At 40.7% G+C, this 20,116-nt stretch overlaps 1 protein-coding gene across 1 annotated transcript in view; it reads right to left on the minus strand.

The window, feature by feature from the left end:
* The window catches only part of LOC101854553, a gene marked incomplete at its 3' end in the record, with an annotated part of 17,992 nt that extends 2,236 nt beyond the window's left edge, over positions 1-15,756 (minus strand). Inside the window, 1 exon segment of the mRNA XM_005093065.3 lies at positions 15,536-15,756. Coding sequence (XP_005093122.2) covers positions 15,536-15,587 — 52 coding nt within the window.
* Positions 15,757-20,116: the final 4,360 nt, after the last annotated feature.

Raw genomic sequence — 20,116 nt, forward strand, 5'->3', positions numbered from 1 at the left:
TTTGTGTGTGTGTGTGTGTGTGTGTGTGTGTGTGTGTGCGTGTGTGTGTTTGTGTTTGTACGTGCTTTACGGCGCTCTCAACTGCACACGGTTATAAGAGCGCGCAGGACACATTAAACATTTTCAGTTGGTAGGAAATTTTGAATTTTGACCGGGTGGCGGCCGATTTTTAAACCACCAATGGATCTTTAACGTGCACAACTTGCCCACGGGTCATCCGAGATTTTTCGCCCTTATCCGAGATGGCTAGATCTAGATGTATATCTTTTCTACCGTAAGATCAGGGGTGTGGCTGAAAGACAGCAGTGAGAAGGAGCCAAGAAGTAGAAGTAGAAAGGCTGCAGAAAGAGTCAGGGGCCCAAGGAGAGGGCAAAGGGTGTGAGGGGGTTGGGGCAGAAAGTGAAAACGAAGGCAGACAACAGAACATTGTTTTAGAGCAGGAAAGGATGTGAAAGGAGAACATTTTAGAGAAGACATTTTTCCGTCGCTCTCCGGATTCGAATCCGGGACCTATTGAATGAAATGCGAACCCCTTAACCTATAGGTCACGAGTTTCCCCTGACTTGTTTGAAAGGGTAATCAGTGTGAAACAAAGAACCAGATTTAAATGAGACAACACTTCTTATTCGAGGCAACATCACTGGGTTGTGAATGAAAACAATTTTAATACTGATTTCATATTGTATGCTTGTTTGTTTACACGCCAGATTAATAGAGAAGATGTCTCATAATATAGTTTTATTCCAACTTCGAACAAAACGTTATTATAATTCTAAACGCACGGTGGGAATAATGGTCTCAAGACATTTCAACATTAAATGTAACTAAAGATGTGAATACACGAATAGAAGTAGGCGCGGTTCGTACATAGAGCATGGTCGTGCAGTGCCACCCAAATGTGTTTAATGTTCTAATACGTAATACACGCACGATAATAAAATAAAAGAAGCTAGAAACAAACACTAGCCAAATGTTTTATCAAAGTAAGGTCCTTACTGGCGCCTTAACTGTCATTTCTGTGTCTATAACGCCGTAAAACATCTACTATGCCATGCCAGTCCACGCGCTTTAGCTAAACATAATAGGATATTCAAAAGTGTAACCGGGTCTACAAATCGCTCTTGGGGATAACCCAAGCGATGACCACACTGGTAGCGAGTTTGGCGGTACATTAATATTAATAAGACGGCACATCTCAAATGTGCTCCTGCCGAACAGTGCCGAAACATAGCCCACAGTAGGCAGTCTAAAAATAAACGCGATAGACAAATACGCTATTCTTTGCCAATATTATGTGAGCCCCGGAGCAATCCAGCGGAGTGCTCAAGTGAATTGTGATTGGTTCATTGTCTGTCTTGCCACTATTTTAAGTTACTCTGTGACCGTGAACCCGAGGGAGGTGAACGTGACCGGCCTATGGTTTGTGCCTTTGAATGGTTTTGTAGTGGAGTAGTGAAAGTTATTACTTGCGTGTTAAGTTCCAATACGGGATGAACGAAATTGATGTTTAGCTAACAAACAAATTTAGTACTAGAAATCAAAGCCACAAGTAAAATCCATGAAAATAAAAGCACGAGGTCCTCCCTCGCCAACCCAAAGATCCTAAAATTATACACCGTCTCGTTTACTATGCCCTTGACTATCTTCAGCATGCGATAGCTTAATTGTGCACTTCCACTTTTTAGCCCCACGAGCCGCCCCTGAATAGAAGGTAAAGAAGCAGAGATGACAATACAAGGAATTATGTACTACCAGTTTGGTTTCAAATTTGGCTGTCTTTGTCTAGCGTTTTGTGGTCAGGAAATCATGTTGTGATCTGAATATAGAACGGTAAAAAGTCGAGGAAAAAAACAAAACAGGCACGCACAGCAGCCACTCGATTATTTGGAGTAAGCCCCCTCACTTTTTTAAGTAGACTGTACCAATGCAATTGTTTGCTTACATAATCAGTGCTTGTGACAGCTTATTAGAGTGCAATTAAGCAGTTTTGAGTGTTGTGCACACTGCTCAAATTAAAATGATTTAAATTCATAATGCCTAAGGGTATATTTGACGTCGGCAAAAGTCCCCAAATAACAGAAGCGAAGCAGTGGTTATTTGAGTATGTTGACGCTCCGCCCCTTCATGCTAGTGATTTTAATGCCACTGATTAACAACAAAATATGCTTTAAGAATAGTAGATCTACATGTATTTAGTTTTGATAACTTCAGTATTTGTATATTTAAGGGGGTGGGGGGCTACACCCCAAAAATCAAAATTCGGCTCAAAATCATGGAATTTGAGTTGTAGGCATTTTTATCTTCCTCAGCCTCTCCTACAACTATTTCATGGCATGAGAACCCCCCAAAACCGTATTTTTTCCCATACCGGGCATGTTTGTAACCGCCATTTCCTTATAAAGTCAGTATTTTATTTTTCTTTATCGGCCGTTTTCTCAAAATGCGACTTTTCTCTATACTTTTTTTAATAACTCTACCATTTTTCATCTAATCTTCTTGAACTTTTCACAGAATGAAGAGAAGAGGTAATACTAAAAATCTGTCTGTTGAATTTTTGATATATGGAATAGATTTTTGTTGGTGGTGTCTGGAGTGTGGATTTTCACGGATTTTTCGCAAACTTGAATGCTACCTCAGGAAAAAATTCATTAAAAATTTTCTAATTCGATTAGGAAAAAAACAACAGACAAATTTTTAGATCTAATGTTTGTAAACATGCATGCAAAAAAAAAAACAATCAATTTCCATATTCGATAAGTGCGGTATTCATTACGTAAGACATGTCAATAACATCCAATATGGCTGCGTATTCATGGAAACGAAACTTTTTTCTCAAATTTGATTGCGGATTTTAAGACTCCTTACTATGCTTATTATATGTGTGAAATTTGGTAAAATTCGGTCCAGTAATAAGCGAGATAGCCTCCATGTGTAGCCCCCCCCCCCCCCTTAAAATATGGTACTTTAGGGGGATCTACAGTTTTTGAAAAGCAAAACCAGTTATTGGTTCTGGCTGCAAATTTATTATATGATCACAACTTTCTAATTAGCTTTTGCAGCATGTTTATTCAAAATCAAAGACAGTTTCCCTTGTTCCTTGACTTCTGGCACAAAGCGCTGGCTCTGATTCAAAACTATCACGAGAATTGAGATAGCTGGGCTGTTTCAGTCATTAATTGCATTATTGTTTAAATCATTTATAAAGAACATCAGTTTGGTGCTTATTTAAGTTTCAAGTGAGATGCACATATGTGAACACTAATCTTCCATGAATAAATATTCCCCATACCTCTTAGAGAATGAAGCCTAAGTTAGAAATTGGAAGAAATTCGTCAGAAATCTCCTTTATTAAAGTGTTCATTCAGGACGTGCTTACAAAGTTCATGTCTCTCCAAACAAAATTTGAACGTGACTACAAATGGCATACAGTAGAACATGACTATAGCGGCACCCGCTATGGCGGGACCATCCCTACAGCGGTATCTTACCGGAATCCCCTTTTATTTTTCCTATGTAAACTCAATTACATATGCTTGGATATAGCGGGTCAAGGAAAGTCACGAACTCGGATACAACGGGAGAGATCGAACGAGCCCTAGCTTGGGGTGGGGGGTGGGGGTGCTGTAGGAGGTCTCCAAACAGGCAGTCGGCGTTGTGAATGGCTATTCCAGTGATGAGTGAGGTCGGGCAGGCGGTAGGCCTAGAGAGAAATGGTGCGGAGAGACAGATGGTGCGGAGAGACGCGTTAAACCACTCCAAACTGATATAGATCTATAATAGCCCTAGCCCTAGGCTAGCCCAACAAGTAAAAGAAGAGGAGAGCGTGTAGTGTGTGATTCCTGATTCATTGAATTGCGATCGTTGATGGTCAAGCATACGCACGCATACACTTCATCAGTTCTACAGTAGGCCTACCGGTACGATAGACAGCCTAAGCAACAAACCGAGGAAAAGATGGCTTCCAACAAAGACAAAAGGAAATGCTTTTCCCTCTTATGAAAGGCCGAGATAATCAACAAAGTTGAAAAGAAAAGGAAGACTAATCTAAAGTGCAAATTTTACTGATATAGGAAGTGATGTAGTCATGTATATTTTAAAGAAAATTTTCGGTAATTTCCTCTTTGCATTCCTATAGCGGGAACTCGCCTACAGCGGGATTTTTTTCGAGATTCGGAATTCGGCGAATTCGTGGGGTCTGAGTCGGAGATCGAACATTGGGCAGGAGGACGAGTCCGAACACGAATTCCCGAACTAGGGCAGCCAAGGGGAAAATAGATCACGAGGAGCGAAAACATATTTAATTTGTTAAAAACTGTGAATAATTTTACGCAAAACTGCACCCAAGAAACATTTTTGAACGCTCAAAAGTTAGATTTGAATGAATAAAAATGCATAAGTTTGAAAAGTATCATAAAACACGATGTCTTATTTCTATTTTCCCCTCGCTGTGTTCAGAAGGAAGCAGCGAGTTCGAATTGGACCGTCCCACGATTCCATCGACTCAATGAAAGTCACATGAGCTTTTAGAACGCGCTGATTCGCTAGCAGTTACAAATCCCTTCTGCTGGTGGTTATGCTCTAAGAGGCCAAGGTCAAATTTACGCACTACGGTGACGGACGAGCATTGCGTCTCTGATTGCACCAATCACAATTGCAAGCCATCTTCACGTCAAATTCAAATCCCGTGATTATCCCAGCCTCCTTCTTTCTTTGGCTTTCACTACGATCACACACATTTCACTACTTTTCTTCTCTTCATTGTACTATCTACATGTATTTTCTTACGACCTGTCTGGCACTTACATTTACATTGTCACATTTCTCGTCTCTTTTGCATTACTCCATGTTTGTTTTCAACCTTGTATGTTTCATCTTGTCATAATAAATGTTGATTATGATATAAATCTAGATCTAGATCTATTACTGTTATTTTTTATAGACTTCTGTCTTGCTGACTGTTGCTTTGATTTGCATGGTCTGACTTTAGAGTTCGAGACTGCGGGATTTTATGCTTTGATTTTTATTATGACCTGTTTGCATCCATTATCCTCGCACATGAATGCGGCTGTACTGTCAACGAGGGACAAATAACTTTCAAAACAAACTGGTGCCCTCCCCTGATGTCAATGAAAACATTGCCTGCCTCAATCCCGACCTCTGTGACCTCTTCCCTGCTCCTTCCCCCCCCTCCCCCCTCCCCGCCCCCTTTGTCTACACTGGTCCGTGGAGTCGGGATTCTCTACAGCGTGTTCGACTCGACGGATGTAGGGAGAACGACTTGACTTGACACGAATCCCACCGAATTGACCTTGCCTCTCCTCAAATTTGATTGGCTGCTATCTTGACCTGAATTCGAATTCGGAGTCGAAGTCGACGAATTCGCGCCCAAAAATGTTCGGAGTCGAAAGTTCGGAAGTTCTCGGAGTCGGCCCACCCTTAGCACACAACAGTTTCCGATCATTATACACATGTATCATCACATTTTTTTCTTCAACGCACTTCTCACTTCTCAGAACAGGACACTGTGTTGTAACAAAGTGGGGATGTGTGTCAAATGCTAATTATAGAACTTGATGTCTAGCTGGGGTGACGGTGGAAAAGGGGAGGGAAGGGAGGGGGTAGGCCTGGCCCAGACTCTGACAGCCGAGTGCCTATCGCTCCTCGTTAAAATTCTCCTTATATATCTTCACTAGACAATTCCTCCCTCCGCTGACCAGACTCCTATGCGCCAGGTAAGTTATTAGTGGGGAGAAAACGATGAGTAAATGCCAAACAGAAACTAAATGTGGTTAAAAAGTCAATAAACAAAAGGATTAGTGCCATGCTAACAATAAATGTTCTGATAGTAATTAGAGAAAGGATGAATGATAAATATATGTTTTGCTGATAAAATAATACATGTGTCTGTGCTGCTCTAGACAGTCTCAATCTTAATTGTGTAAGCTACAAAGAGGCCAATTTGGCAATTTAAGGGATGCCTCTATTCCTTCTCAGGGCTGTCGACGGATTTGTCCATGGGACTGACGTCATCGCTAGGCCAAAGCCCGCCGTGTGTTTGCACGTAGTAGCCTACGAAGTTCCGCCAAGTGACGGCTTGATGGGAGGGGAGACAATTTAAAGTTACGAGCAGGCGCGATAACAAACGTGAAGGAATGGGGCTCTGTCGCGACAAATAAACAGCAGTGAATCCCACTTCTCTATTTGAGCGCCTTCAAATCGGCAAGGTGCTTTTTGAATGTTGATACATGTTTGTTTGGATTTACTTAAAACTGAATGAAAATCATCATCAGCAATAAATCTCCTGTCAACAGTCCAGCTGAAAAAAATCTGACCGGCACCGCTGGTCTTGCCCAGTTAACAAACCGCCCCTGTCTGTTAGTTGTTAATATTACAATGCCTTTAGTCATTTGGTGGGCTCAATTATATAGTCCTGGTCTTGTCATGCAAGCTATGTTAGATTTACTGACTGCATATTTTCCTTAATAGCAATGACAGGGGCGACTATAGCATGCACAAATTAATTCGTCACTCTCATAAGATAATTGGTTAAGTCACTTTTGACCGGTTTGGGGTTTTTGGTTCTGAAATATAGAGAAGAACCAGCTTGGTAATATTGTTCACTTAAAAAATGATCAAAATATTAAATCAACTGACTATATAAAAAGCCATGCGTTTCACAGAGCCATTTCTCACAATGTGTGTTTGGGTGTGTGTGGCGTGGGTGGGGGGGGGGGGGGGGGGTGCGGGTGTGTTTTGGCCTCAACGCCTTTAAGAACCGTGAGAACATACATCAAAACCGCGCACTTTCGAGAAAAAACTATCAGAGCCGCACACTTTTTGACGATATCGATAGAATCAGTTGAATTAGATTGCTGATTACTAAAACAGTATCATCCAACAAATTAAGTACCATCAGCGTTTTACTGGGCTTGGGATCAGATATCAATTAGATCTAGATTTTGTATTGAATGAATGGGCTTTTCGGGTATAAAAACATATCTACAGGACAGGTGCGATCTTTAAAGTGTTGGGGCAGCATTTTCTTGCCCGTTCAGGATAAAAAATAATTGAAGATGTGAGACTTGTTCATCTGCGTGCATTTAATTTACTTGTTACACATTCTCCCTTCTTTCTTGATAGTGCCTTTCTGCTTGATTTGTGTTTTAGTTTCAGCTCAGAAATGGTCTGGAAGTCGCTTAACGCCTGCAGAAAGACGCATGCATTTTGATGCAGGCTGTACAGAGTAATTTTGTCAAGGGGGCTGTAACCGTTACATCGAATCGGCAACCTAATTGTATCGATATCGTCAAAAAGTGTGCGGCTCTGATAGAGAGCGGCTTCGATAGTTTTTCCTCGAAAGTGCGCGGCTCTGATAGTTTCCCTAAGGCCCTATGGCCATTAAAAAATAAATTTGTTCTCTTTCGTTACCTTAGAATTACAAAGTTCTATCTGCTCATTACTTAGTTTTGAGAAATTTGACGTAAAAAATCTTTGAGTTTCACAACATGTTAAGCTTATTCGAATGCAATCCTTTGAATATCTTGATAACGACTCCGAATAATCTTACGATTTTGATAGAGCAGAAGAAACGTTTGGTGTCTCACCTCGAGTTCTTAGTAACTCTAAACGGCCGAAATTGTCAGATAGAACTTTGCATTTCTTAGGTAACTATGTGACTACAAACATCTGTAATTGTTTTGTCACAAGGAACTTGGGAGTTGGTAAAAACAAGTGCTTGACTGCACTCCCCTTAGCAATAATGGTGAAATTAAATCCATGAAGTATGCCTAGTCTCGATGGAAAGGGCATAACATCCATGAGACGCCGCACAATGTGCTGCAAAAGTTTGTGGATCTCTTCTCCCGTGCAATGTGTGACAACAAAGTTGCACTTTCTTCTGACCAAAAAAGAATGCAGTAATTCAGTAATGAGTTATAATAAATTGTTTTCAAACTTGCATTATCATTCAGCATGTTTGGTATTCATATTTAGAAAGCACCTATTTTGCACACATTTGAGCTTTGTTGTTGTTGTTGTTGTTGTTGTTGTTGTTGTTGTTGTTGTTGTTGATGCTGTTGATGTTGTTGATGTTGTTGTCACGCGTCATAAGGGACATGGCTCCATCAGCATGGAAAATGCAAAGAGTGGGGCACTCTTTATTTTGTATTGGAGTTCGTTCCATACATCGGGACTAAAGAATAAATAGGAACACTCGCCGTACGTTTTGTTATTTTGTTTTTGGGTTCTGATAATTAGATTGTCAGTGGTTGATCTAAGGGCCCTGGGTGGATGATACTCGTATAAATTTAGGAATTCTTTCAGATACATAGGTGCAGTATCATTTATACATGTACATTTAAAACTGAAAGCGGCATTTTTGTATTTGACCCTTTCTTTTACTAGTAGCCAGTGTAGTTCTTTCAGAAGTGGTGTTATGTGCGCTTATTTTTTTAATGTGTGTTTCATTTTCAATGTTTGCTTCTTGATTTTGGAGTACTTGTGACTTTGATTAATTTAATTTGGATAAAATTAGTGTTGTTACTAAATGTTTTGGCTGCTGCTTTAGTTAAATACTTTCGTACGCTGCCGATTTTTTTTCAGCTGGAAATAGATATTTTTGTTAAACGAGCTGATTTGGCAGGACATATAGACATATCATTATCCCACTGAATCCCTAGACTTTTAAGATTTCTTTTTAAAGAATTGTACAATAAGTGCGGTCAATATGTAGTTCTGGAAGATTTCTAGTGGCTTTGGTATTTCCACTCAACATTATTTCCGTCTTGTCATCATTCATGTTCAATTTATAACTAGTCATCCATATTTTAATTACCGAATACACTGCTCAGTAGAGTCGACTAAAAGTAATATTCGATCCGAGTCAATAGACCTATAAATCTGAGTGTCAACAGCATAAAGGTGGTAATTCATGCCACATTGTCTTTAAAAAATCAGCAATAGATTGTGTATACATTGTATGTAAACAAGACAGATCCAAAAACAGACCCCTGTGGAATACCAAGTCTGAGTAAAACAGTATCTGAACACGTGCTTCCAATCACTGCTTGTGCCCGATCTTTTAAATAGGACTCAAACTAACGCAGGACAGTACCCTTTACACCAAAAGTAGTATTTAGTCTCTCGAGTAAAATTTTATTATCAATGATTTCGAATGCAGGTGAAAGGTCCAAAATAGTAAGAGGACACACATTTCTTTCATCAATTCCTTGTAAAATATCAGTACAGACCTTAAGTAACGCTGTCTCGGTACTGTCCAAGTCAATAATCAGAAGAAAATGATTCGAAATGTCCTGAACGTTCATGCTTTAAACAGAGTTCCTTTCGACAGGGAAGATAACCCAGTTTATGATGTGCTGAAATGTATGTGTAGGTACTTGAACGAGTAGTATTAAATCATTTACTGTTAGTAGGTTGCATACATTTTTTGTGACAGGGTTCTCAGAGCCAAAGTGAAAAATTTTTAATGGCCAGTTCAAATGAATGGTGCGCTTTCCATCTTCAGAGTGGAAATTAAATGTTGAAATTCCTTCATAAAAGCGGGAGGTTTAAGACAATTTACTTTACTCGGTGGTGGCCTATATACATCCACCAGATGGTAATACTTTGGGACTGCAGCTGGAATGATAGTAAAACAGCCTCACATGAGTGACAGGGAATCTTTTTCACAGGAGCTTGTGTTAAATAGTAATTAAGGCTAAATAAACGCTACTCCTCCTCTTCACCCGACAAGAGGGAAAGACAATTAATAATCAACTGGAAATATTGCTGATAAAATAGCATCATCACCGTACTCACCTGCAACCATGATTCTGTAATACATAAAATATCGAGGTTCATTTCAATAATCAAAACATTTAATTCGTCCACTTTATTACGACATGACCTGGCGTTAAGGTAAACTCTGACATTTTGTGTTACTTCTTGAAAAAAAGTTTCGACAGTCGATTTTGACCGAATTATTAATGTTGATTCTGTTTTTCAGTTTACTGCTGACGCATGAATTTTCTAGATCTAAATCATACACACTGAACTCCACAGACTTTGTTCTTTGTTTTTGCCACCCATCTCTTTTCTTTCTTCTTGTTCTTTCCCCACTTATGGCGACCACACAGAGAAAGCCTCTCGAGGCCGTACTTTTATCGGCCGCTGTGTAACCCGCTCAAGCTTTGGAAAGGGCCTGCTTGACCGCACATAGAGAACGCTGTTACACGCAGCCGTTTATCATCAAGTGTATGCATTCTTCATAAAGAGGGAAGGCGTTGTCCAAAATCTTTCTAAAGTGTCATTCCCGTGATCGAATGTGACATTGGAGTTTGCTGGTAGAACCACTAATATTGCTAAAGGCGTGAGGCATTTTTATCTCATATTTCGCTCAGACCCCCTAGAACAAACTAGATCACGCTGGATTAATTATGATATATATATATATATATATATATGTATATATGGGGGGGGGGGGGGGGGGACAGCGCGCGGTTCAATTATCGTCATCATCATCACCATCATTATCATCATTATCACCATATGTTATTTAGTGTTAAGTGCACAGCGTTCAATAACACTGTCTTTGTATCCTGCCATTAGAAATACATACAATGTGGACTTTGTTTCGTTTGTCCTAAATGGGAGTTCTAACGTACACTGATGATAATAATATGAATGCATCTGAGTCCAAGTTTGAATCATTTGCTACATCAAATTGTAGGCGTAAGTAGAAGCACTGCTTTGGTATAACTGCAACATGAAAACAAGGCCACAGACATTTTGGATGGCCTTGGAAAGAATGTAGTTTGGATTCTGCGAGAAGCGTTAGCGCGCTCCTCACTGACGCCTCCTCAATGACAGCTCTAACTATGTGGGACGCAACGGTTTCCAAAGGGAATTCTTTTAATTTCACTGCCTCAGAGCCAAGGTCCACATACTCCGCTTTCGTACGCTTACGAGCCAAGGTCCACATACTCCGGTTTCGTACTCACAAAGTGCGTATGGAAACGTTCAACCTTTCATTTCAATATTACCTGGACCCACTGCGGACGACACGCTTCCTCATGCTTACGTGAAAAACGTATGACGTCTGGCATGTCAAACATTTTCCGTACGTGATGTGGCTTCACCGACACCGATTTGGTTGATTATCTTTTGTTTGCCCACTTTTACTTTTAAAATTAAATTAAAGCCACTTTACTTTGATCTCAGTATTCTCAGTCTCCAAACAGTGATTTTTTTAAATTATTTTTTTTTTTGGGGGGGGAGGGTTGTTTTGTTTCTTCGTTTGACATGTTGATTTAAGAATAGTCAATAAAGTTTACATCATTGCTAATTATTGAATTTGTTACTCGGAATTTCAATAGTCGTTTTGTTGTTTGTTTATTTATGCTCCCATTTTTCAAAGTACACGCTCTTTGGGAGGCAGAGAGTGGGTATGACGGATACGGTAGAGACCATTTACGTAGGTCATACACTACAATGACAACAGCGGAAAAAAAGGGGGGGGGGGGGGCTCTCGTGGCCGGAGGTTAAAGTGTTGGCCACACATTCAAAAGGCCCCGGGTTCGAATCCGGGTAGCGACCGAAAAATTTTCTTCTCTAAAGTTGTCTCCTTTCACCTCATTTCCTGCTCTCTTGCAATGTTCTGTCGTCTGCTTTCTTCTCCTCTTTCTGCCCCCACCCCCTCACCTCCTTTGCCCCTTCCTCTGGGCTCCTGATTCTTTCTGCAGCCTTTCTACTGCTTCTCCTTCGCTTCTTCTTACTGCTGTCTTTCAGCCACACCGCTGATCTTCGGGTAGGAAAGATCTACACCTAGCCTTCTCGGACAAGGGCGAAAAATCTCGGAGGGCCCGTGTGCAAGTTGCGCACGTTAAAGATCCCTTGGTTGTCTAAAATCGATAAGAGTAGGCTCCGGCCGCCACCCGGGCAAAATTCAAAATGTCCTACCAACTGAACACATTAGGTGTGTCCCGTGCGCTCATATGACCTTATGCAGTTGCGAGCGCCGTAAAACACTTTACAAAAACAAAAACAAATAAAAGAAGATAAAGAAGAAAAAAGAACAACAACAACAGAAGCAGCAAGCAGCAGCAGCAGCAGCAGCAGCAGCAGCAGCAGCAACAACAACAGCAGCAGCAGCAGCAGCAGCAGCATCTCACAGCAGTGTAACTGTCAGCCTTTCAATTGGTGGAATGGCCTTCCTCTGGTTCGTATTCTGCTTTTGAATATGTAGTCCACATAATTCCAAAAGGCTTTGGAAGCTTGCCTTCGTCATGCGAAAATATGCTAAGCATGTTTCGTTATCATCAAGAATTTGGTGCAACATTCTAAATTCTCCAGTTTTGCCTCGTTCTTTGCATGGGATGTACCCAGAATAGGCGGTGAACTTGCATATACTATACCTCCTCTTCAACCACCACCATAAAAATATTTCTTCTTCCTTGTTAACGCCATTTCTCTAGATCAAGGTCTGGTGCGCAAAAAAAAAAAAAAATTAAGAACGTGTGAGTGCTGACGCTGTGGACCCCGGCTCTCAGGCAGTGCGCTTACAAAATAACTTACATGAGCGTGAGCGAACGGCTTTCTCTATGTGGTCGCCCACACGAGCAAGAGCTGGGAGAAACCATAGAGTTACCTCCTTTTAAACTAGAGTCCGTACGAGGTTACGTGACACGGACACATTTGAGTTTGTTGGCGGCCATTTTTAATGTGGCTAAAAAGTTTGTTTACATGTGAGTGGGCGTGTCTCTGCTCTTAGTCTTACGTGTTTTATTTGATTCTAACGTTATGTTTTGATTCAAAGTGATTCTCTTAAAGGTACAAGCATGTGAAACCTCTTGTCCCTTTCTGGATTAACGTCTTACTGGTTCTATCAGGCAGTTCAGTGATGTGTTTTCTTTTATTACATCATCTATTTTTAGTGCATAATATGTCTTATACTTATAGACACAAATAGTCACTCCGGGTTTCTTTTTTAAAACATAAAGAGCCATCAGAAAGGTTCTGGGCCATGTGAAGCTAAGGTTGACTAGCAGCTAGATCTTTTTCACAATGGGCAGAAAATTTCTTTATCAAACTAAGTGAAACAGTGTACTTTTTATTGTTTTGTTTTATTGAATGTTGTCCAAAAACACTTAGTAAAGGTTTTTGTTTCAGTTATCACTACACTGAGTAGAAAAGCAATTGACTAGGCTACAAAACAACATTTAAGTTCACTTTTTTTTAATCTTTAGTGAGTCCAGAGCTGCCACAGTTGTTTTACTAAAGTCCAAAATTAGACTTACTTAAAACAGCAATAGAAGGAGCTTTAGTTTAAGTGGTGTATATTGTCTAATTTAGTTCTTAAAATCAATATAAACCAGTTTAATACCGACATAAGAAAACACTATTTATAATTTAGTATACTATTTTAAAAAGTGAACATATGAATGAAAAATACAGTTTCCTGTTCAAATGTCACAAGGGAAAGTTAACTCGATTTTAAAAATACCAGTACATGTATTCATCATTTGTTTGTCTGAATTTGCTTTACCAAGAGCTTCATTGCACTCCTACACCTAAAGGCTGAAAAACTCTGGAATTTTTTTTTCCTATGGCTCATCCTGATTTAATTTAATGCCAAACTCATATATCTGAGGGGGTGAGGGGGGCCGGGGGGTGGGGTGTTGGTATTGGGATTCGGGAGGAGAGAGAGGGTGGGGTGGTTAAGGGAGAGTCCCATGACACCCACATCTTTTCATACTTCTTTTTAGAAGTTCTATAGGCCCTATACGCTTTGATTCGGTCAATAAGAAATAAACCACCTCGTAGATAAAGTGCTGAAGAAGAAATAAAGGTTGTTGTTTTTTTTGTTTGTTTTTTTTAAGCCCATATCTCTATCTCTATCTATTTAGTAATACATTTATTTGTAGATCTAGTTGTAGAAAGAACGCCGTATTACTGCAATTTAGTAATTTAGATATAGTACGCAACGGCGCCCATGTAAAAAAAAAAATCAACAAAGACCAAGCCTCGCCTGTCGCGTATGAGAGAGAGAGAAAACATGCCTAGCCCATTGCTTTAGCATGAACTCCTTCACACAACTTGCCACAAAAACATGGCGGACGCCGCTGTCAAATGTGGCCATCGCGCAGCAAGGCGAGAGAGGGGCGTACTGTATCTAGTGACTTTAGTGTACATCTATGGGAGAAACACATGTATGCACAAGCTTGTTATTCTCGAACACGGAGTGAGGAAATTTTTCTGAGAACGGTTTACACGTAGATCTAACGCTCAGGAGAAAAACTTCCTTTGTTGTTGACGTTCGAGGGTTGACGAAGTGTTACAGACCCCAGAAGGAGAAACAATGTCCAGTAGAAAAAGACCAAGCCAATCATGGAGAATTGAAAACCATCTAATTTTGAAGAAGACACAAACTTACTATTTTTGTACCAATCCTACATCACCACATGCACTGTCAAATAACGAATACATTGCTATAAAAATCCACTAATATAATATATGAATAACTTATAATGCACAGGAAACTGTTATTATCAAGAGAGATAGCAGCCTTTCAGGCGCTCAACACAACTCATTACAAAAATGACTCTCTATCTGCCTGCCTACTTATCTATCTATCTATCTATCTATCTATCTATCTATCTATCTATCTATCCATCTATCTATCTATCTATCTATCTATCTATCTATCTATCTATCTATCTATAATAATAATACTCTAAGGTATTGAATAAGCGTCCACCCACGCTCCGTATTCCTTACCCCCCGTTTATTATTTTCCAGCTTGCCACGACCGACGATCATGTGAAACATGAAAAATCTAGATCTAGATTAGATATTTGAATGAAACTTCTTTTTTTTTCAATGGCAAATTACCCTCCGTGTTAGCACCGGTACCGGTTTGGCTACGTCAATTTTCTGTGCATTTTTTAAACTTTGTACATTGGTTTATATTTTTTAATGAAACTGGTTTGTTCCTAAATGGGAAAGGTTGTCACAGTAACTTACAAAATCACTAAAATTTCACGATCTCTTGTTCTTGTATTCACTGAAGGAGAAATAAAACAAATTTGTTCCTACTTTAATTAATTTTGGACCACACATCCCATTTATTCCAACACCCCCTTAGAGTAGATAGCAATCGTGTAGCGCAAATCCCCGCTCAACAGCAAGCTCTGTACGCTTCACAATCTATACTATTACCCCAGCAGACCTGAGAGCATTCTGTAACCAACTCAACTTCCTGGGAAGCATACAGTGCAAGCAGCCTTTTATAGGCGCTAAAACACTAGCATACTGACATATTCTTTCGCTGTCTATGGCTGGGTAACCATTTCCACCTGGGTGAAGTGAGGAAAATACGTGTAAAGTGCCTTTCCCAAGGACACAACATCGGGCCCGCTGCTCGAACCCCCGGCCCTGCAACCTCACGATAACGAGTCTGGTTGCCTAACCACTAGGCCACCGACGCCACCATCTATCTATCTATTTATCTATCTGCCTATATATCTATCTATTCACTTACTGATACATCCCACGACTGCTGCCAACACAAGGAGACTGAGGATCGATGACATTTTTGCCCTTCCAAGAGTAAAACCTCAGTTCAAAACTTCACGAGTCTGTAAAATATATACAATTTCAATGTGGTGCACTGTTCTCGACTGAGATGTTCGGGACAGAGTGAACGTCTCGTGTAGAAGGGAAGAGATATTACCCTGTGGATTTTGTTATTATATAACGAAGACCATGTTTATTCTGTACTTGAAATGAAACTGAAACTGAAAATAGAACTGAAACTGTCCACAAAGTTTTATCTAAAATGATCTACCTGATCCTACAATAGCCCAGCATTAACCCTTTGATTCGTGGGGCCTTGACCCTATAGCTGAGGGAAGAAGTGGAGTGGTTGTTTTTTTTTTGGTTTTTAGCAGAGGTTTTACGGGGCTGGCAACTGCTTAAGGTCATATGGCTTACTCTGCTCACCTCTCTAGCTTCAACAGCACAAAGTCTGGTTCGACTTTCAAGGCACCCCGGAAATAGCGGGTCACAAGAGTGTGACAAACATACAAAAGAAGTAGAAAAAAAATGACGATAGTAAGGATTAGGAAACAAAAAGCAGCGGTTCCCTGTTGTAGGTCAGGCATGACATTGTTGAATCAGCCCATTTTCAATTCTACTGAGCAGAAGAACAAGAAATGTCTGCCCTTTGGGAATGGCCTAAGGACACTTCAGTCAGTGGCACCGCCCGGGGTGAGGGGGGGGGGGGGTGAAGGGTTGATTTAGACAGATGGACATCATGAAAAGTGTTATAATAATAGATTTTTAAAATTGCAAGGGGGGGGTGGAAAGTGAGGGTTTATAATTATTACAAGGCAGGAGGGGAAAATTGTGGTTTGTGTTGCAAGGGGGGAAGTGGAATGTGGTGGTTTGTATTACATTGGGGGGGGGTATTGCAAGGGTGGGGGGATTGGAAAGTGGTGGTTAGCACAGGTTATTGTTCGGACATTCAGCCGTTAGAGCAGTTTCAACTGCGTCTTCATTTAGACACCTTGTAGGGAGTACTTTTAGCTCAGTCGGTGAAACGCCAAACTTCAGTGCAGAAGATTCTAGTTCGAATCCACAAAGCTACGATGTCTGTACTTTTAAGTTGCTTTGGGAGTTTTCAAGACTCCATCCACATAGCGTAGTTCTATAGACGATTAACGTTTAAGGGTGCTGGTCCACTTGATGATCCCCTTCAATAAAGCGGTCTACTGTAAGTCCCCACAGACCGACCACGGTCAGGGGGGATGGGGGTGGCCTAGAGGTTAAGGGACCACGCGCTCATATGAAAATGGGCTGTTTGCCTCTCATTCAATAGGTCCCGGGTTCGAATCCGGATAGCGACGGAATATTTTATTCTCTATAATGTTCTCCTTTCACGTCTTTTCCTGCTCTCTAACAATGTTCTGTCGTCTGCCTTCGTCTCCACTTTCTGCCCCCACTCCCTCACCACCTTTGCCCCCTCCTTTGAACTCCTGGTTCTTTCTGCAGCCTTTATAGTGGGCTCCTTCTTAAAGTGTGTTTTCAGCCACACCCTTGATCTTATGGTAGGAAAGATCTAGACCTAGCCCTCTCGGAAAAGGGAGAAAAATCTAGGAGGTCCCATGTGCAAGTTGCGCACGTTATAGATCCCTAGGTAGTCCAAAAATCGATAAGAGTAGGCTTCGGCCGCCACCCAGGGAAAATTCCAAATTTCCTACCAAGTGAAAATGTTTAGTGTGTCCGACGCGCTCATATGACCTTATGCAGTTGCGAGCGCCGTAAAACACCATCCACAAAAATGACCACGGTCTACCTGACAGTGACAGTCTACTGCAATGATGCATTCAATGGCAAGGCCTACCCAGGATAACTTTATAAGTCTCCCATACCCTGATGCACTACAGTACTTTTTTATGAAATAAGGGAGCCAGGGTCCCCTTCCCTATCACTCTTCCGCGACAAAGCACAAACACCAAAACATTGTTCATACCGCCAACGACAGTCTCAGAGGAAAGTTCTGTATTTAATATTATGGATTGTAGTAGGCTGGTAGACCATTAATTGGAACAGTTGGTGAACTGGTCTTATGGTAGACCGTTAACTAGAACAGGAACATCGAGGCAGACCGTTAGAGAATCCGCATCCGTTAAACTCTTAGGTCCTGCCGAATTCGAGCTTATAACTCATAGTGTTAAAAGAGATTTCAAATCCGCACATTTCCAGAACACTTCAGGCTCAGATAGAGATGGGTTTCTTTTTTGTTTTGTTTCTTTTGTAGTTGATGTTTTGTTTTTGTTTTTGTTTTTGTTTTTTATTTTGTTTGTTTTTTGTGTTCTTTTGTGTGTGTTGTTGGGGTTTTTTTGGGGGGGTAAGTGTTTTACTACCTAAGGTCATATGAATGCACGGGACACATTAAACATTAAACTTTTTAATTTGTAGAAAATTAGTTTTAGTAGAGGTTTTACGGTGCTCGCGACTGCTGGTAGGAAATTGGGAATTTTCCCCGGGTGACGACCGAAGCCTACTCTTTTCGATCTTGGACTACCAAGGGACCTTTATCGTGTACCACTTGCACACAGGACCTCAGAGATTGTTTATTGCCCTTGTCTGAGAAGGCTAGGTGTAGATCATTCCTACCATAAGATCATGGGTGTGGCTGAAAGACAGCAGTAAGAGGGAGCCAAGGAGTAGCAGTAGAAAGGCTGCAGAAAGAGTCAGGAGCCCAGAGGAAGGGCAAAGGAGGTGAGGGAGCGGGGGTAGAAAGGGGAGTCGAAAGCAGACGATAGAAACAGATCTCTGATAGAACATTGTTAGAGAGCAGCAAAGGATATGAAAGGAAAAAAATAACCAAAGGAGAAATGTTCTTTTCCCTTCGCTATCCGGATTCGACCCCCGGGCCTATTGAATGAGAGGCAAACACCTTAGCCTCTAGGCCACATGAGCCCCCGGGTAGGTAGAGGCGTGCGCTTGCTGTGCGGAAGGGTTAAGAGTTAATACAAGAAAAAGTGAGCTGGCCGTCTAGTCAGATGGGCGGATCTAATAACCCACACAAGGACCTTAGAATGATATTTGTCACAGCGCAGAGGAATCGGGCACTCGTCAATTTTTCTGCGTGTAGTGTTATTAGTTTTGCCTTAAATCATGTTCATTTGTCTTGCTTTTGGTGAAAAAATACCCACCTATCTTGAATAGAAGTCGAGATATTTGCTTCTGAAGGATGTCGGAGTCGCCTGATTTCAGAGGTAAACTTAACGAGAAAATGGCCGCCAAAGTTTGGTGACTTCCACAGCTTGAAGGTCCTTAAAAACTGAAAATTTACACTCTTTGTGCCTTTGTTTAACGCTTTTCAGTAAAATAAACCAGAAAAGTGTTTTCAAATTGAAATGAACGGTGCTGGGCCAAAATTACCATACCGACGGGAAAGTGTTGGGTTCTTCGATTGCATTATTTTGAAGAGCGCCTGACTTCACCACAATGCCTCATAATTATTATTTATACCCTCCTTGTACACAGTGCACACTGCCAATATGATCCATTTGTTTCTGTCGGGGTCAGCAAGATTTTTTTTCTTCATGGACGGGCAAAAGCTACCATTTCAGCACAATACGACCGAATTCTAATAAATTCTGCCGCGACTTTCAAAATCAAAAGCGTTTTTTTTTTCAAGGTTACTTCAAATGGAGCCAGTCATAATGTGCCTAAATATTAGTTTTTGCTCTTCCAAGAAGAAAAGCCTGCTCGCTCGCTCTGACTGAGTCAGGGAGGTGGACTGAATCCAATGGATCAGACTGGCACCTCACAGTGGGTATTAACTTGGACGATGTTGAAATCATGCCAAGATACTCGGCAGGTCAAGAGTACAGGTACTGATGAAGAGCTATCAACCATGTCAATTTACGACTTTTATCTTATATAAGATGTTCACCAATATCTTTGGTGTATCGGTTAAGCTCTTTGCAGTTGCTTGCGGAAGATAGAAGATAATAGGAGTATGTTACGTTGAATATACACGAGTAGAGTTCAATAAGTCCGGTGTGAACTTGAGAGTGCTTTGTAAACATAGCTCTTGAATACCAAAAGAAAACGCCATTTTCATTGTTATCATGTCTTTATTTGCAAGGAAAATCTCCGGTGGAATTTTTTAGGAGATGTTGTTTCAGTGTTAATATTGGTGAATGTCCAATATTTTTATATGCTAAATACTGAACAAGGAAGTTCAAATCAGGCTTTATTCACCATCCTTCCTTTTCGACAAAGAAGGCAAATTGTAAACTTCAGGTGGAAAGGTTATGCTGTCCTGTTTTTGAGACACTGATTTTGTCATCACTTCAAACTGATTAGAAAATAGCAATACTGTAAGGTGAACGTATTGAATTCATTTGTGTATGAAGATGTCTGTGTGTTTGTGTTTGTGTGTGTGTGTGTGTTTGTGTACGTATGATAAATAAATAGATAGAGAAATGTTGTTTTCAAATCCCTTTAGCTGGATAGATTTTCTTAGCTTTTCCAGTAAGGTAGTTAAACGGTGCTTCTCGGGCCTACCTGCAATGTAGTACTCTCTCTCTCTCTCTCTCTCTCT

The sequence above is a fragment of the Aplysia californica genome, unplaced genomic scaffold (assembly GCF_000002075.1).
Source record: "Aplysia californica isolate F4 #8 unplaced genomic scaffold, AplCal3.0 scaffold00057, whole genome shotgun sequence".
NCBI classification, from domain to species: Eukaryota; Metazoa; Mollusca; class Gastropoda; order Aplysiida; family Aplysiidae; genus Aplysia; species Aplysia californica.